This window comes from Misgurnus anguillicaudatus, chromosome 17 (assembly GCF_027580225.2).
Source record: "Misgurnus anguillicaudatus chromosome 17, ASM2758022v2, whole genome shotgun sequence".
NCBI classification, from domain to species: domain Eukaryota; kingdom Metazoa; phylum Chordata; class Actinopteri; order Cypriniformes; family Cobitidae; genus Misgurnus; species Misgurnus anguillicaudatus.
The window spans coordinates 3,040,574-3,058,230 of NC_073353.2; the positions used below are offsets into that span (position 1 = coordinate 3,040,574).

A 17,657-nucleotide genomic window follows, 5' to 3' on the forward strand; every position below is an offset into this window, starting at 1 on the left:
CATTATAATGCTGAAAAGAGACAGGATATTATTTAATATAACTCCTACTATGTTTTCTAAAAAGAAAGTCATCTACACCAAGCTTGGCTTAAGGATGAGTAAAATATGGGCTATTTTCACATTGAGGTGAACTACAAAGTAGCAGCTGTAGCCTAGTGGTTAGAGAGTTGGGCTTGTAACCCGAGGTTTGTCGGTTTGAGTCTGGTGGCTGGTGGGTTGCAACTGTGGTGCCCTTGAGCAAGACACCTTACCCTTATTGCCCAGGCTGCCCACTGCTCCGTGTGTGTGTTCACTACTCACTGGGATGGATTTACTGCAGAGGTCACTAACATTTCTTTTCCTATTTCTGCATCGTTCTCTCTTGAGAAATTATGCAAAAGTTTCCAATTGGTCTCATTTTAATTTCATTGCTGTCTAGGATAAACAAATAAAATATTAAATATACCTTACATGTAATTACATTTTTATGGGTCTATATAATTCAAAATGCTGGTTGTCCCTGGTGGTTGCTCCTTATTGGAAATGGAAATTTCCATGTAACAATGACCAATTTCTGATTCGTCATGCTCCTAAGTGGGTATTCCTGCAGTATAACATATATATAAAAAGCTGAAATTGTGCTTTTTTTACTTCTACAGAAGCCTGTGTCATTGAATAAGATCTCATTGAAGGTGTTTGTGCTTTTGACTAGATGTTATAAATTCACATTGAGCTCACTGGCTTGGAGATATTCAACAAATATTCAAAGCGTGTGATCTAAACACTGAATAAAGAGGAACTTAATACCTAATTGACAAAAAGAACGAACAAAACTGAGCAAGAGAGAGAGAGAGAACAGGGATAAAGACGCTTTTCCACAGGCTGTGATTTATCATCATTCAAACAATGTTTTGATGTGTCGCTGTGCCCACAGGCCTCATGATCAGCAGCTTTCTAACACAAACCAGCTTGTGAAATGATAAGATGAAACATATTAGCAAACCCCATTGCATGACGTCATGTGGTTAATGAAAGTAGTCTCTGTCACATGCATGTGCATCTAGAAATAATCTCCCCGACCGTTTGAGAGCTATATTTAAAAGGGTTTTTCCTCTTAGCTCTGGGCTTTTCCATTCCATCAGCCAAGAGATATCCTCATTAGCAAGAACAAGAAGTTATCCACATCCATTATGGATATCTAAACATCCACTAAGCACGCAGACCGACCCTGTGTGATTTCCACTCGGCAGCAGATCTTGCATCATCGGTGTGAGAACGGAGTAAAGCCGTACAGGCTGCTGATTTGGAGGAAAATCAATGAGTCTTAACCCCCCTTCAGGCTATGATTCATGTTCCTCTGTTCTCTGCACGGGCCAATGATACTGTGCTGGTGACACGCAACAGCTTTAAGATATATGTGACCTTGGACCACAACATCAGTCAAAACTAACACGGGTATATTTGTAGCAATAGCCAACAGTACATTGTATGGATCAAAGTTGTCATTTTTTTATGCCAAAAATCATGAGGATAAGTAAAGATCATGTTCCATGAAGATATTCCTCAGATTCCAGATTTTAAAATAGTTGTATCCAGTGACTGAAATAACGCGTTATAAATAAACTGCAGTACTAACGGCCTTGAGCAATAAAACAAATGACTGTTTCCCCAGTTATAACGCCGTTACTGACAATAATTAAATATTTAATATTGGGGGGCATCCAAGTTATTTGAAATATTTAATCTTTTTTAAGTAACACAATAGTTACTTTTCCTGGTAATTAGTTACTTTTATAATGATGTAACGCAATTACTAACACAGTTACTTTTTGTGAGAAGTAACTATAACTAATTACTTTTTTAAACTAACATTCCCAAAGCTGGTTGTATCTCGGCCAGATAGTGTCATATTCTAACAAACCATACATCAATGGAAAGCTTATTTATTCAACTGTTAGATTATGTATACATTTCTAATTTAAAAAAAATCACATAGCCTATGTATAATTTCACATCAGTCTTTTTTGTCGGACTAGTTAAAATGAACAAGGACAAACACAGAATAAATGAAAAAAAGAAGAAGAAATGGTGACCAATCAGAGCATGTCATGTCATTTATATGCTTTACCTTAAACATTCAAATAAACTTTAGCCTGAAGTTATAATAAAGAATCACATGTTGAACATCATTCATTCTTTGTTGTCGTTGAGTTGCCAAGAACATGAAAGTTGTGTTATTGTCATGAATCATTTTAAGTTGCTGTTAAATAACTCAGCATTGACAGCGTGAGTTTGGCAGTAGCTGGTTCAATCACAAGAGTAATCTGTTAGATTTTACTGCTGTTGCTTTTGAGTCATTTCCAACTCAGACCTCAGAATGGCAGGAAATGAGAGGCTTATATGCGCCATTATGTAGTTTTTAATCACAGAGACTTTCTGTGATGTTCACTTTCTTCTTGCTTTAAGGCGTACTGAGATCTGGGTGTTATTAATTTTGCTCTTATTGAAACACTGGCTTCCAGCAATTCTTTTTATCCCTCAATCTCTGTGTGCTACTTCAAAAGAATGAACACATACAGTAGTTAAAGCTGGGCTCTTTTTTCCTCTTTCTTAACCTGATGAGAAGAAATGCTTCAGACGTTGTCATGCTGTACGAGAAGCAGAACCAAGACTACAAGTAACAAGTGAAATAAAATCACTTCTATTTTGACTGGTATAGGTACTTTTCACAGGGTTTAGATTAAGCCAGGACCTTTTGCTCTGGGCCGGGTTTCCCAAAAACATCGTAAGGCTAAGAAGATCGTAAAAACGATCGTACGAATCATCTTAGAATTACGGGCCGTTTCCCAAAAGCTTCGTAACTTAAGTAGCACTTGAAAATCATCGTAGATCTACAAGTGCTCTGGAGTAATTGTTCATTCATAAGTTCATCGTAAGACAAGAGTTACAAGGTCACCTGCAGGACAACCAGCAAATTGCACTCCTGCAATGACGATAATGTAATGTTTTAAATGTATATTTATCTATTGGGTTCTTCTTTTGTTTATTTATTATTAAATATATAATATATTTAAAATTCTAATGAGAAATCAAATTTAAATGACTAAACATAAATTAATCAAGAAGGAAAACTTATTTGGTACAAGTTGGTAAACGTTTTTTTATATTTTGGTAAAAGTTGGTAGCAAATTGATAAATTGTTCCTACCGATTGATGCTATAAATTATTTAAAAAGTGTTTTGAAGGGAAATGGCATCTAATTAAAGAAACCAAATAAATATTTACAGTACAATGCAATAATCCATAATAATAAATAAACATAGATAATAAAAACAAATAATAATAATAATAATCTAAACTAAAATATTAAATGCAAAGGGCATTTCGAAGTGGGACGACTCCTAACTAAATACGGAAAATAATATTTCATTATGCACAAATTATTAAAACATTTAAAAAGTCATGAATAATAATATTAAAAATATTAGTGCACATCGGCTGAAGATCATTAGCCTAAACAAGTTTCTGCTACAATTTCGAGTCATTCTATTGATGAGATTTCAGCACTTGACAAACGGATAGCGACTCGTAAGTAGCACTTAAAACCCAGCTGCGAGCGATTGTTTAACGTGCATCTTTGGGAAACGCACGTAAATGAACAACGAATGTTCGTAAAGTTGCTCGTAGAAAGTTTTCTTAAGTGCTAAGTCTAATCGTTATCGGGAAACCCAGCCCAGGTCAATAACTCAAGTGTTGTCTATCAATACCAGGTTGGATTTAAAAAATATATATAAAACAACTTCAGTATAATTTCACTTTAAACATAAGTAGTGAATTGTTACTTTCGACCTCACCTGCAGGGACAAAGGTATAACAGAACAAAGCAAGATTGATTTTTGTGTTACACTTGTTTTTATTAAATATACATGACTATGACCTTGTTAATATGTAACTGCAAACAAATTTTGTCATTTATCTTTGTAAAAAATAATGAAATTACATTTTCATTTTAAATTTCAGTTTTATCAAATGTTTCAAACGCAACCAACAGTACAAACTTGAAGTGTTGAGAATAAAACATGTTTGCAACAGTTTGAACACTAATAAAATTTAAAGCGATACTCCATCTTTTTGTCATATTAAACTATGTTATTACCTTAACTAAGAAGAGTCGATACATACCTCTATCAAGCAATGTGGCACGCGGCGACACTTTGGTAGCACTTAGCTTAGCCCAGTTCATTCAATGGGACCAAATGGAGATGAAGTTAGAAATGACCAAACACATCAATGTTTTCCCTATTTAAAACGAGTAGTTATACGACCAAGTATGGTGGCACAAAATAAAACCTGAAAAATCCGCTCCCCTTCTACCTCTCATAATGAGAGGGAGAGTTTTACTGCAACGAGGCAAATTACTCCCAAAAGTGTAAACCAGCAGTCTACTAAACGACATCCTTGCCGGGGTTGCGTATGTGTGGGGCAGGTCTATCAAAAGAAGGTCCAGATTCTATTGGGGTAGGGGCGTGTTTGTTTAGGTGATTTCAAATATCAACATTGGCTTTCAGAGATCATGCACCCCACCTTAAACTTCCATAAACTTGTTTGTTGAATGATCTGGCTAGTGGCTAAACTGAAATCTGGAAAAAATACCTCGTCGAAAATAAAACATGTTTTGGTTTTCTAAAGATGAGGGGAGATCATTTATCACCGCTCTGTGAAGGGAGGTTTGGAAGCCGATGTGTAGTTAAGATTGTATACATTATATAGTAGTTACACTTTTTAACACTGTAACGTATCTCAGTTTAGTTTTAGATACACTCTAGCTATGATTTGAACTAATGTAATCTACTTGTTATCAGAAATATGCTACTCTTAAAGGACTCTGTTGTTATTGATTATGGGTGGAAGTTTACCGAAAGTTATGTGTGATCCATGAAAGGCATTTGAAAGACAAGTTGTTACTACTGAACCTTCTATACATCAAAATATCACCTGCTCTGTGTATATGAATTATTTGGCACAGTCATATTATATAATAGTTATGTTGCAGTTTGCTAATATCTTCTTCTGTATTCATTTGTGAATGTTTATTGAAATCTGCCTCTTTTCTCTTTCTGTCAGTGAGGATGTGTGTAAGAGGGGTTTCACTGTGATCATTGATATGCGTGGCTCGAAGTGGGATCTGATTAAGCCGTTATTGAAGACCCTACAAGAAGCTTTTCCAGTTGAGATCTGCGTCGCTCTCATCATCAAACCAGACAACTTCTGGCAAAAACAGAAGACCAACTTTGGCAGTGCCAAGTTCACCTTTGAGGTATACATTTTATGGCTGCGCCATAAATAATCATCTAATTTAAATGATCAATTAAGGAGTAATGTATAGGCAGCTGGTTGTTATCGCAGAAATAAGCACCTGACACCAAGCCTGTACATTATCCCGCTTATTACACGGCTATTTACCTCACAAGTAACGTAAGGAACATTAAATATTGACTTGAAATATTTTATTAGCTAATATTTAACAAATGCAGCAAGGTTGTAAGATAAGACAAGATTTTGGTTTAATCGTTTGTAAATATAACCTCATATATGTTATTAAAAGACATATTTATATTTCATTTTTGTGTAATATTAAACTGCACCTGACAAAATGATTAGTGCCATTAGTTTTGAGCGGTTGTTATCTGTGAATAACAAACCTGCAAATGTCGCGACTGGCCAATCAGAATCAAGTATTCCAATGAGCCGTGTAATAAAGCAATTTAATGGCTGCACAGTGCAAAGATTTTATGTTCTTGTACAAGCAGTATTTTCTGCGTGCCATAATTGTTACCAAACTTGGTATTGCTCTTCATTACGGTCTGTAGTGTGTGAGTATTAAAGAGGGGCTGTGTGTTCAGCCGCACTTCATTCGTCCATGGCTCACATCATCAAACAATCATTAAGTTGACTCACATCTGTTTTCTTCCTCTCACTGACAGACTAGCATGGTGTCTGTAGAGGGTTTGGCCAAACTCGTGGACCCATCTCAGTTAACGGAAGACTTTGAAGGCTCTCTGGAGTATAACCACGATGAATGGATTGAGCTCCGAGTGGCTCTTGAGGAGTTTCTGGCCAGCGCTGTTCACCTCCTCTCACGTCTGGAAGATCTGCAGGAGACTTTGGCCAAGAAGGAGTTCCCAGTGGACGTGGAGGGCTCAAGGAGGCTCATCGATGAGCACACTCAGCTGAAGAAGAAGGTTATGAAGGCTCCCGTGGAAGAGCTGGACCATGAAGGTCAGAGACTCTTGCAGTGCATCCGTTCCAGTGATGGTTTCTCAGGGAGGAACTGTATCTCTGGAGGTGCCGACTTTCAGAGTGTGGTTCCAAAGATCGCCAGTCTGCTGGATAAATTACACAGCACTAGACAGCACCTGCACCAGATGTGGCACCTGAGGAAGATGAAGCTGGACCAATGTTTTCAGCTTAGACTGTTTGAACAGGATGCAGAGAAGGTGAGTGTTAAAAGTCACGCATTACATATGTGAAATGCACGCTTGCGGACCATTTTAAACAATAAACTGTAACGACACATCAATATGGATCAATACATCGATTATATTTCTAACGATGCAGCACGATAGTATCGATATGAGGTACCTTTACACTTCCTCATTTCTTGAGGTAATGCACATCTATGCATTTCCGCCAAAGCACGTATTTTAGTTTATTTTCGTCTGCTAGTGTCAGCATGTGAATGCGATGTGGTGTGTTTAGCACTGCAGGTGATTTTGTCCATGCAATATTCTCTGTGCTCTCTCCTGAACATGTTGATCAGTGGATTTTGTTTTTTAAGAAAATTCTCTCAAAAGAGACGATACCACTGCAGCACTTGTTCCGAAGTTGTGTGACAGATCAAATGCTTTAACAGCTTTATGTGTTATATTAATTTATTTTTCAATTTAATAAATTTTTAACTACCTCAGTGATTGTCACTATTGTCATTATTGCACATTTTGATACAAAATACTAAACTGAGTTTAATTAAACGTTAATGTTATATTTTTTGGTTGCATTTGTAAGTTATTAAAAATGTAACTGCTTAACTAGGCACATAATAAAAAATAATTTGATAAATTCATAGAAACTAATCATAACTGCATCGAAGAAGCGGTTGATGAATCGGCAAATATTGCATAGCTGGTGGAGAAAATCGATATAGTATCACATCGTAATGAACTTTCTGATTTACACGCCTAATAAATTAACACAAATTTCTCCACACTTAAACACTGGAGCAGTAGTTTTGCATACGTCATGCGTATGACCTTTCAATAATTATCTCATAGGTAAGGTCACGCTGGTGCGTCACACGCATAGATATGTATAATAAAGGCTAGATGTGTTACGGCGGAGTCTCTAACGTCGTCACCTGGCGGCCATCTTACCACAGGCAGTTCGCTCACTCGTAGCATTGTGTTTTAATGATGCATGTACTTTTAAATGACCATAACTTGCTCAATTTTCTACCGATTTTCGAATGGGTGGTTTCTTACAAACATTATTTAACGTGGCTAAAATTCTGGATGCTTTAACATGTTTCATTTTTTTTTTTTTTTGCAGTGTCATAGGTAGATCTTTGACGTTTATACCAAACCAAACCGTCTGAAAATCTGTAAATAATTAAGCAAGTTATGGTACATGCATTATTAAAACACAATGCTACGAGTGAGCGAGCTGCCTGTGGTAAGATGGCCGCCAAATGTGGACATTCCACTCAATTGGCCAGCAGCGCAGGCGAGACATCTAGCCTTTATCATACATATCTATGGTCACACGGCTAGTGCAAGGCAAGATGTTGTGGTTTAAAATTAGGTATTTTTTATTTATTTATTGGCGAAAATGACAATCGCTTCGCTAGTTAAGACCCTTATGCCTTGGGATCATGATGGCCCTTAGAAGCTGTGTTGAAACTGTAATTTTAAACTGCATTGAAACCGTTGAGGTCCACTAAGGTCCAATATATGGAGAAAAATCCTGGAATGTTTCCTCAAAAAACTTAATTTCTTCTCAGCTGAACAAAGAAAGACATAAACATTTTGGACGACATGGAACTAAATTATCGAGATTTTTTATGAATGTGGAGTATTCCTTTAAATCATAAATAAAATTTCATTTGAAAACCTGGTGCAGCAGTAGTGGAGCGGTAGTGGAGAAAGAAAAAACCCTCCTCGATCCACTCCTGCTCTACTTACATACTCTCTTTGGCATGACATGCCAATATTCATTAACACATGACCACATTTACATATCAATGACTTAGTGGGGGATCAGAATTTGCAATCATGGTGGGGTAATATGGTTAAATTAAGATAAATGTTGCTATTTCTGAAACTAGAAGATCTAATGATAAGAGCAAAATGTGGAAAGTAACAAAGGTTGCGCAGTGCATGTGAATTATTTTGTAATTTGGTCACAATGTAATGCAGCTTTGCAAAGAGGCTGTTATTAAAGAATGCAGCTGTTAACTATATTGAATCTGATTGCATCTTATTGTACCTCATTTCACATGCAAATAGTCTAATTTAAATAAAAGTCTCAAAGGCAATTTTGTTTAATTCTGCGGATCAGAGAAAAGGTTAAAACAAACTGAATAAGGAATGTTTTTTGGCTCAGAAACAATAAGCAAAACTAAAAAAGGAGATGAAAATTCAAGATAAGAAGTCAATCAGCAGTCATGCGTAAAAACCAAAAAATAAAAACAGAAACCAGGATTTTCAGGTGGTTGCTAGGCTGTTATTGGTGTCTAGTGCACCTTTTCATGACCATCTTCTATACTAAAATTAGTAACCCTTTTTTTGTGGGCAATTAGGTAGTAGTAATGCTTGCCTGAACAAACACCATTAAAAATAATGATATTGATAGGTACAACTTTAATAAGTGTAATGCATTACAACACAATAATGATGTGTTGTTCTCTTTAAGAAAGTGACCTCACATTAACTTCACCCGCTTATGATAATAGGGGTTAGAGATAAATCTTCAAACATAAGGTGGAGAGCCGGAGGGGCGCTCACAAGGGCCGTCTGATGCCGAGCACACATAAGTGCTTTGTTCTGATAATTTCATTTAGTTCAGTGCGCAGGCGTTTATTTTTAGCCACAGCTCACACAACCTTTCACTGGTCGGTGTTGAACATGATTGAAAATCGTTTGTGCCAGTCCTCCTCATGTCAAAGGGCAACAGCGAGCCGTCATTCTGCTAATTAATACCTCTGTCCAACTTCTCTCAAACTGAAGCCCAGACCTATTAGATTAAACCCTCCATTTAATGTAATAGGAATGCATGCAGACAACTAGATTATCAATTATGTTGTCTCTCAGCTCTTATCTTGATTAAGTGCTATTCATTTGCTGTTGTAATGAAGTATTTATTTAGGATAGTTATTCCGTATTGAAGGATAAATTGTTTATAATGCAGTGTTAGCCATAGATATGAATTTTAATGATTTGGGTTTTTGCATATTTGTGTATTATTCATTATATTGCATTTTCATCATTTAATTAAAGCATCTTTATGAATTCATTTGTGCAATAAATATTTTTCTAAAGCTTTGAAGTAAAAAACATAAGTAGCACAATTTGTAGCAATAGCCAATAATACATTGTAGTGGTCAAAATTATAGTTTTTATGCCAATAATCAGTAGGATATTAAGTAAAGATCATGTTCCTTGAAGATATTTTGTAAATTTTCTACCGTAAATATATCAAAAATGTATTTATCATTGGTAGGATGTATTGCTAAAATCTTTATAAAGCCGTGCTCAACAAAAATCTTTTTACCAATTAAAATAAAGAGTACCATTAAACCAAAATCTTTTTTATATATCTAAATGGATTTCTTATAACCTGTTAAAACTAAATTTTGTTGCAGGTTATTCTATGCATTAGAAAAATTATGTGTGCCGTGACTGCCGTCGAATCTACAACAATCTGACGATTTTATTAGTTTAATAAAGGAATAGTGTGTACGTAATATAGGTAGCACTTCATTTTACAATATGTGTACTTACCTTGTACATATATGGTAAATATGTTGTACTTACAGACAAATGTGTGGTACTTACTTTTGAGTATCTACATGGTAATTAACTGGTATTTAGTGGTATTAAGTATTTACAGTACCAAAACACACTTGTAGCCAATCAGCAATAAGAGGCGTGTCTACTCACCGACATCGTTGCCCGGGTTGCGTATATATGGGGCGGGTCTATCAAAAGAAGTTCCAGATTCTATTGGGGTAGGGGTGTGTTTGTTTAGGTGATTTCAAATGTCAACATTGGCTTTCAGAGATCATGCACCTTCCAACCAAAGCATTAGATACCGTACGCATTAACTACTTTAATTACCATGTAGATACTCAAAAGTAAGTACCGCACATTTGTCTGTAAGTACAACATATTTACCATATATGTACAAGGTAAGTACACGTACTGTAAAATAAATTGCTACTAATGACTTCCTGCTGACATATCTCTTTTTTTGTCTTTAGATGTTTGACTGGATCAGTCACAATAAGGAGTTGTTTCTTCAAAGTCACACAGAGATTGGTGTGAGCTACCAGCACGCTGTTGAACTACAGACCCAACACAACCACTTCGCCATGAACTCCATGGTACGTCAACTTACCATGATGCACACATTGTCTGATCTTCTCTCAATCATTATTGCAGATTTTTCTTACTATTAGTCTTTCTACGTTGTTGGATAAAAGTGATAAACGTAAATGAAAGGTTAGTTTATCAACTATAGAGTATTTTATGTAGATGCATAAAAGTGTTTTTGAGTGTCTACATGCGGTCTGGTTGGTTGTACAGGCGGCCCAGTGGGTGAGATATTAACCTCATCACATTTCCATAACTCCTGCAGACCCTTAACTACTTAGAATCCCTGCGTCTACAGCTCACAATTCAGATGCACAGTGATCTGAGGAACACACACTTACAAATGTTAATTCATCCTCCTGTTCTTTATCTCAGCATGAGTTCTGCTTTATACCTCATTAAGCTTAGATTCTTATAGCAGACACATCTTTAAGCTGATCTGGTTGACTAGACGGATTGTAAGACAGATCCAGACAGCAGGCTACGAATATGTGCGAATGATTCTTTCTATCTGTGAAGATACATGCAGCTCATCTATAACAACTGCTACATTACCTCTCAGATTCTGCTCTTAAATCTTGATTTTGCTGTTAAGGTGGTTGTTTGTAGTATGTGCAACAACTACAAGAAAAGACTTTTTTTCTTTCAGAATGGATAGATCTGTCTTTAAAATCTTACTAGATGCATAAAAGCTATATGAATAATGAATGCCTGTGCCCACACCTTTTATATTAATGTTCCATGTTTGCAATCTTGCATGCAGACAACTCTACACTGCCTATAGTCAAAGATATTGGATATAACAAGATTGAGCACTCCTATACACATGCAACCTGTGGACTTGTGCAATAGCTAAAACGACCTTAAAAAAAGGTATTTTAACACATTTTGAGCTTAAGAAACAAAAGTTTTGGTAGAGGTGATGTCAGCTTTAATTTTTTGTCAGAAATATTTCGCTTAATTGTGATTTTAGTACATGATTTTAGAGATATCTATCTTTCCCCTTTCAAAAATATACTGTAGGGCAGGGCTATTCAATTAGTTTGTCGTGGGGGCCAGTTCATAAAAAGTATCTTAATCGAGGGGCCGGAGATATAACAGTGATGATGACTACATTTTTCTACATTTAACCATATTCATGTTGTATTTTGAAACTGCACAAAAACATAATCAGTGCATTGTACAATAGGCTTTTTCTACAAACATGTATTTCGAAACTGCATTCAACAACATTAGTGCATTGTTAGATGTCAAAGTAGGCTTTTTCTACATCCAGATATGTTCATATGTTGTATTTTAAAACTGCATAACAACATAAGTGCATTGTAAGATGCCCAAGTAACCTTTATTCTTCATTTAAATAGGTAAATAAGATCCATATCACACTTATTGAGAATTTAACTCATTTACTCACTTCAGTGCACTATGCACATAGCAAAAAAGTTTATAATATGGAACATAATTGTTTTTTGCTGTTTTTTTGTCAAAAGCTAATTATTACAGTAGCCCTATTTAAACTACAACAGCCATCTTAATACTTGGCAAACAGTAGGCTACCTTCTAATAAACAGAATATGTTTTTAGATTTCGCAAGAGCAGTAAAATCAGGTGTATGTTTGTCAGCGCGATACACATACAGTGGTGCAGGTGCTGCTGTGAGCGATGGGTGACTACTGTTACTCGTTTTAATTGCATTCTTGTGTGAGAACGATGACTCGCATAATATTTGAGCCTTTGTCTGCTTTGAATTTTGGAGAAACTGCAGGATCTTTTTATCTAGTTCACAAAATCGTTTCAACGAGTTTCCTTTATCTAACGTCATTGTGGATAAGCATAAACATATCAGACAACAATTATCGGAAAAGGTGTTTGAAAATACAACAAATAAAGTTAAAACAACCATAGAGTTCGGTCTCTTAACTCACCACTGTCAGCTATCGCGTCTTGAGACGCGGGCGCGAGCGGGGGAGGCGATCGCTTTGAACTTGTGGACCAAAGCGGGAATATAATCACGTGACACAGCTGCTCGCACCAGTCACGTGACTCGCGCTCTGCAGCTCATGCTGCATGAAACAGGCGCACGCGCATCAACTCGTAACTGTACGGCCCGTTGTCTAACTTACTAAATTTATTTTAGAGATGTCTTTTTTAAAAGACTACATAAAGGGCCGGATCAAATTACCTTGGGGGCCGGGTTTGGCCCGCGGGCCGCCAATTGAATAGCCCTGCTGTAGGGCTTTAGTCTTGCATGACTGAAATAACTGCCCGAAGGGCACTGCAAACATCGCCCCATAGTGACCCGCCTCCCCTAAAGGGACCTTGTTACAATTGACTAATAAACCGTTACTTAAAAATAGTTTATACCGATTTATGTTATTACCAAGGGGCAACCTTTCGATCTCTCTGATGAAGCCAATACGTAAGTGACTTAAACTGTAATTCATAGAATGGCTGCTTGAGGCTGGCTCCAAAAGGCAGTCAATTCTCATAGACCTCCATGTTAAAATGGCCAACTTTACAGTAGAAAATAATATGTTTACAGCCTGGTACAAAAAGTGTTTTTGGTCTGTATAGCTAATTTTGCCCTCCATGACAACTGTGAGGGAGGTGATTTTTTTTGTTACCCATCCGTTTAAATTATATTAAGCCTTAAACTTCTGCATAATTAAGGGCGTGGCCACTTGAGTGATGGGTTAACTGCCACAGCTGTCACTAGAATCGAGCTAGGCGGGTGTGGTTTCGGCAACCAGACACCTTTGCTTTTTACCCATTTACCCATTTTTGGTGACGACAACTATTGGCTTCAAAAAAGCTCTTTACAAACCTATGGGTGATGTCACAGACACTACATCCATATTTTTTTACAGTCTATGGTTATTACGTATAAATGTAACTGTTTTTAAACATTGTTGTCTTCTATTTTTTGCTGTTGTTTGGTGAGGGGGTTTTGGCATTCCAATTAATATCCGGAAAAAAAAACATATTTGTTGTACAATTATGGTACCACCCCCTACACAGTTTATTGCTTTCTTTTTACACCCTGTAGTCCGATACTCACTTAAAAAAAATGTTTCTATTGGTCTAGTGTTGTTCACATTGCTCTCTGATCTCTTGTTTTGCAGAATGCTTATGTGAACATAAACCGCATTATGTCGGTGGCCTCACGACTTTCAGAGGCGGGTCACTACGCCTCTCAGCAGATCAAACAGATCAGCACCCAACTGGACCAAGAGTGGAAGAGTTTTGCTGCCGCCCTTGATGAACGCAGCACTATTCTCGCCATGTCTGCTGTATTTCATCAGAAATCTGAACAGGTACTCCAGACTGTAATCTGTAACTGTAGATCTTGACTTGAGTGGATATCTAATGGTCTGTCTGTTTCTCTGTGTGTGTTTAGTTTTTGTCTGGTGTGGAAGCGTGGTGTAAGATGTGCAGTGAAGGGGGGTTGCCATCAGAGATGCAGGATCTGGAACTGGCCATTCACCATCATCAGACGCTCTATGAACAGGTCACACAAGCCTATACAGAAGTAAGAAAAGACGTTCTGTCCCCTTTCATTTTAGCTGAGACTCTTACACCTCAGTCAGATTGCTTGGTTTGAACCTAAACCCATAAACCAAACCCAAAATGTCAAAAGGGACATCATTGGTTGATTAAAATAGGATATAAGCCCCAAATCAAACCTAATTCTGCAATCTGATTGGTTGATAGAAATGTTGTTTCCAGTATACTGTCAGACAAAGAGGTACAGAAGCTGTCACTTGAATGGCACCCGTACAGACATGTGCATTTGAACGGTTTTGAAAGCGTGCTGCTACCCCATATCTGTTCTGATGCAGATCTGCAGTGTTGTTTAAACTAAAATCAGTGAAGCAGCTTTAATTAAGTTGAAGACACAACAGGAAAACAATGTTACTGTGTTATTGTACCACTTAGTTCACAGATCCCCACCCCTGATAGTCAGACTCTTTTCTGAAACTAGATTGCATATTTATTTCACTGATTTCAAGCCTTTCAGCCATGACAGTATATAAAGATTGCAACATTGTGAACATTTCAATGATTGCAGTATATGTTCATTATCTGGTGGTGCAAAAATATATTCTTGTACAGGGCAAATACTTAAATAATATTTTTTATGCAGATAAACACATTTCAACAATAGACTAAAATCTTGATCTTGGACAATACAATATATTGACATCTTAGACACTTGGGCTGCGTTCCACTCCAGTTTTAGACACGCACTCGCGAACTTCCCTAAACACTTCCCCTCGGGGGAATCCCTGTCGCCATTTTGAAGTGCGCTCCACTTCGTCAAGTGAACAAGAGAAGTTTTTATGGACAGACCCTCACTCCCTCGATTTTGACAAAGGGAGCGAGTCTACTTCATTGTGCTAGCGATTGTGACGTCACTTCAGCAACTCGCGCTTTGCACAGTTCAAATGATGGAGGGGGCGGTCTCCATTTTCCATGTGATCAAGGGCTTAGAGCGTTTCATTTGAACCCACTTCAAGTGTTCCAGCAGTAGTGGGCATCCGTACAACATAAGCAATGACGTACACCCGAGTGAATGAGACTGAGGGAAGTTAGCGAGGGAAGGTCATAAAAAATGAACTGGAACGCAGGGTTGGTCATATCCAAATTTTTAAATACAGAGTCTCTAGAATGAGATTATCTCTGCAAATTTTATTAACAGCCATGCTGTGATTTATATTTTTTTATTAAAAACATAGCTGTTTGCAAGTGACTTTATATGTCCCATGACAATTTCTTGTTTATACAGCGATAAAAGCCGAGCCAGTGAAAGCACTTAATTGAACTTTTAAACATTGTTTTCTTGTGTATGTGTGTGCCAACGTAATCTCATGGCAATTCACGCTGTAGGTATTTTACAAGGTGGCTAATTCGTATTTATTCCTACCACCACACTCGGATGTTATTTTGACTCGAATTTGCTTTTGCGTCTGTGACGTTGGGGTTAGGAATGGGGTTTCATTATTTGCTCGTACATTTTTGTAGAATTCACTTTGTATGAATTCATACGAATTAGCCAACTCATAAAATAAGTACAAATTCAGGCTTGTGTGTGCTGTTTTAGGATGGAAATGATGCGTATAATCTCTTTTCACAGGTGAGTCAGGACGGTAAAGCTCTGCTGGATGTTCTTCAGAGGCCGTTGAGTCCGGGTAACTCCGAGTCTCTGACCGCCACAGCCAACTACTCTAAAGCCGTACACTGTATCCTGGACGTGGTCCATGAGGTTCTGCACCATCAGAGACGTCTGGAGAGCATCTGGCAGCATCGCAAAGTGCGTCTGCATCAGAGACTGCAGCTTTGCGTGTTTCAGCAGGACGTCCAGCAGGTAAATGAATGCTCACATATGTTGACATGTTCTCTAAGGAGTGTGGACACACTGACTGACTGGATCTGTTCCAAAAGCTAAGCTATTTACAGCAGTATACTGTATTAACTTACTGTGTACTTTTTAATAATCTACCAGATCGTAAAATGCATTTTTTTATAAAAGAGGTATGTCTTATGAATGTACAGCGGCCATATTTAAAGATATATTCCAGATATACATGCCAGATTGATTGCATTAGGATGTGTATTCTCATCTACGCATGTATCAGTTTTCAAGGTTTTCTTCTTTCATGTAAATGTGCTGTAATTCAACCATAATTTAAGTGGGGATTGTTGAATGAGGAGACTTGTTAACAGTTGACTATAAATTTGGATGTGGACAGTTTTCCACACAGCATGTTTTTTCTCGAGTGCTGGATCTGTGCCCAGAGGAGCAGTTAATATCTCACCATTAGCCTCTTTCAGTGGGCCTGTGGCAGCTTTGGGACTTTATTCAGCTCCGGGTTTATCAGGCAGGGTTCAGCTTTGCAGAACGGCCAACAGGCCAAGCCAAATCAAGATCTGAACCAGAACCAATGAACTAAAGAGCATCAAACTCAGACGGAGGCCAAATCCAGGCCAGCCGCATAGCAGAGAACAGCATGGATGAATCTTAAGGAACGTGCATTTACTGTTCAGCTCTCATCACAAACAGCAAAAACTGATACTGCTCTGACACACTTCATGCACTTTTAAAAATGAAGTAAACGATAGAGAACATTTCTAAATCATGCATAGAAAATTGTAATATAGTGAATATTTTGCATTTTAAAATATGTAATTAAAGGTGCAGTGTGTAACTTTTAGAAGATTCCCTTGACAGAAATGCAATATAATGTCTATAACTATATTATCAGTGGTGTATAAAGACTTCATAATGAACTATTATGTTTAATTACCTTAAAATGAGCCGTTTTTACCTATATACACAGACATGGAAGTCGCCATTTTGTGCCACCATTTTTCTACAGAAGCCCTTAACGGACAAACTTTGTTTACCAAGTTGTCTCTGACGATGACGTGTTTCTCCTATGGTGGCTAGCGTAGCTTCTCTATGCGTTTCAAAAGCGAGGGATGAGCCGTGGACTGAGACATTGGGCGCAATTTGAAACCTCACCACTAGATGCCACTAAAATTTACACACTGCACCTTTTGTGAGGGTTTGGTAAAGGGTGAACCCAGATGCAAACAGCAGATGAATAACATAAATAATTTATTAAACAAAATGGAAAACAAAAACCCACAAGGGGGAAAAACAGAAGAAGATGAACAAGACTCTAAACTGACACTAAAGATATATATACACTAAACAGCACAAATAACAAGACAAGATTATACTAGGCACAAATATACTCTTTGATTTAAACCCACAAGAAACAGGACTGGAAAAGGGAAGAAATAAAACGCACGTGTACAGAACATCAAACACTAGTGCTGCGTCCGAAAACTCAAGGCAGTGACTCGTTGCCTCGCTGCCTCATGAGGAAATGACTTCGGAGGCATGAAGGTAGCTCAGAGAAAGACTTTCGGACACACTTCTAAGGCAGCGTGTTTGAAATTTAAACAGAGAGCGCCTTTGTGATAACTAATCACATATTTGAAAACTACAATACGAATTTCTTGCTA

The 17,657-nt window shown here is 37.4% G+C and overlaps 1 protein-coding gene across 4 annotated transcripts in view; it reads left to right on the plus strand.

Annotated features, from left to right (window-relative positions):
* The window catches only part of kalrna (kalirin RhoGEF kinase a), a 203,563-nt gene that overhangs the window by 76,472 nt on the left and 109,434 nt on the right, over nucleotides 1–17,657 (plus strand). For all 4 annotated transcript variants that reach the window (XM_055216257.2, XM_055216259.2, XM_055216260.2 and 1 more), the window contains 6 exons: nucleotides 5,104–5,296; nucleotides 5,964–6,476; nucleotides 10,514–10,636; nucleotides 13,748–13,939; nucleotides 14,023–14,154; nucleotides 15,760–15,990. In XM_055216257.2, coding sequence (XP_055072232.2) covers nucleotides 5,104–5,296; nucleotides 5,964–6,476; nucleotides 10,514–10,636; nucleotides 13,748–13,939; nucleotides 14,023–14,154; nucleotides 15,760–15,990 — 1,384 coding nt within the window. The remainder of the gene's footprint in view (nucleotides 1–5,103; nucleotides 5,297–5,963; nucleotides 6,477–10,513; nucleotides 10,637–13,747; nucleotides 13,940–14,022; nucleotides 14,155–15,759; nucleotides 15,991–17,657) is intronic.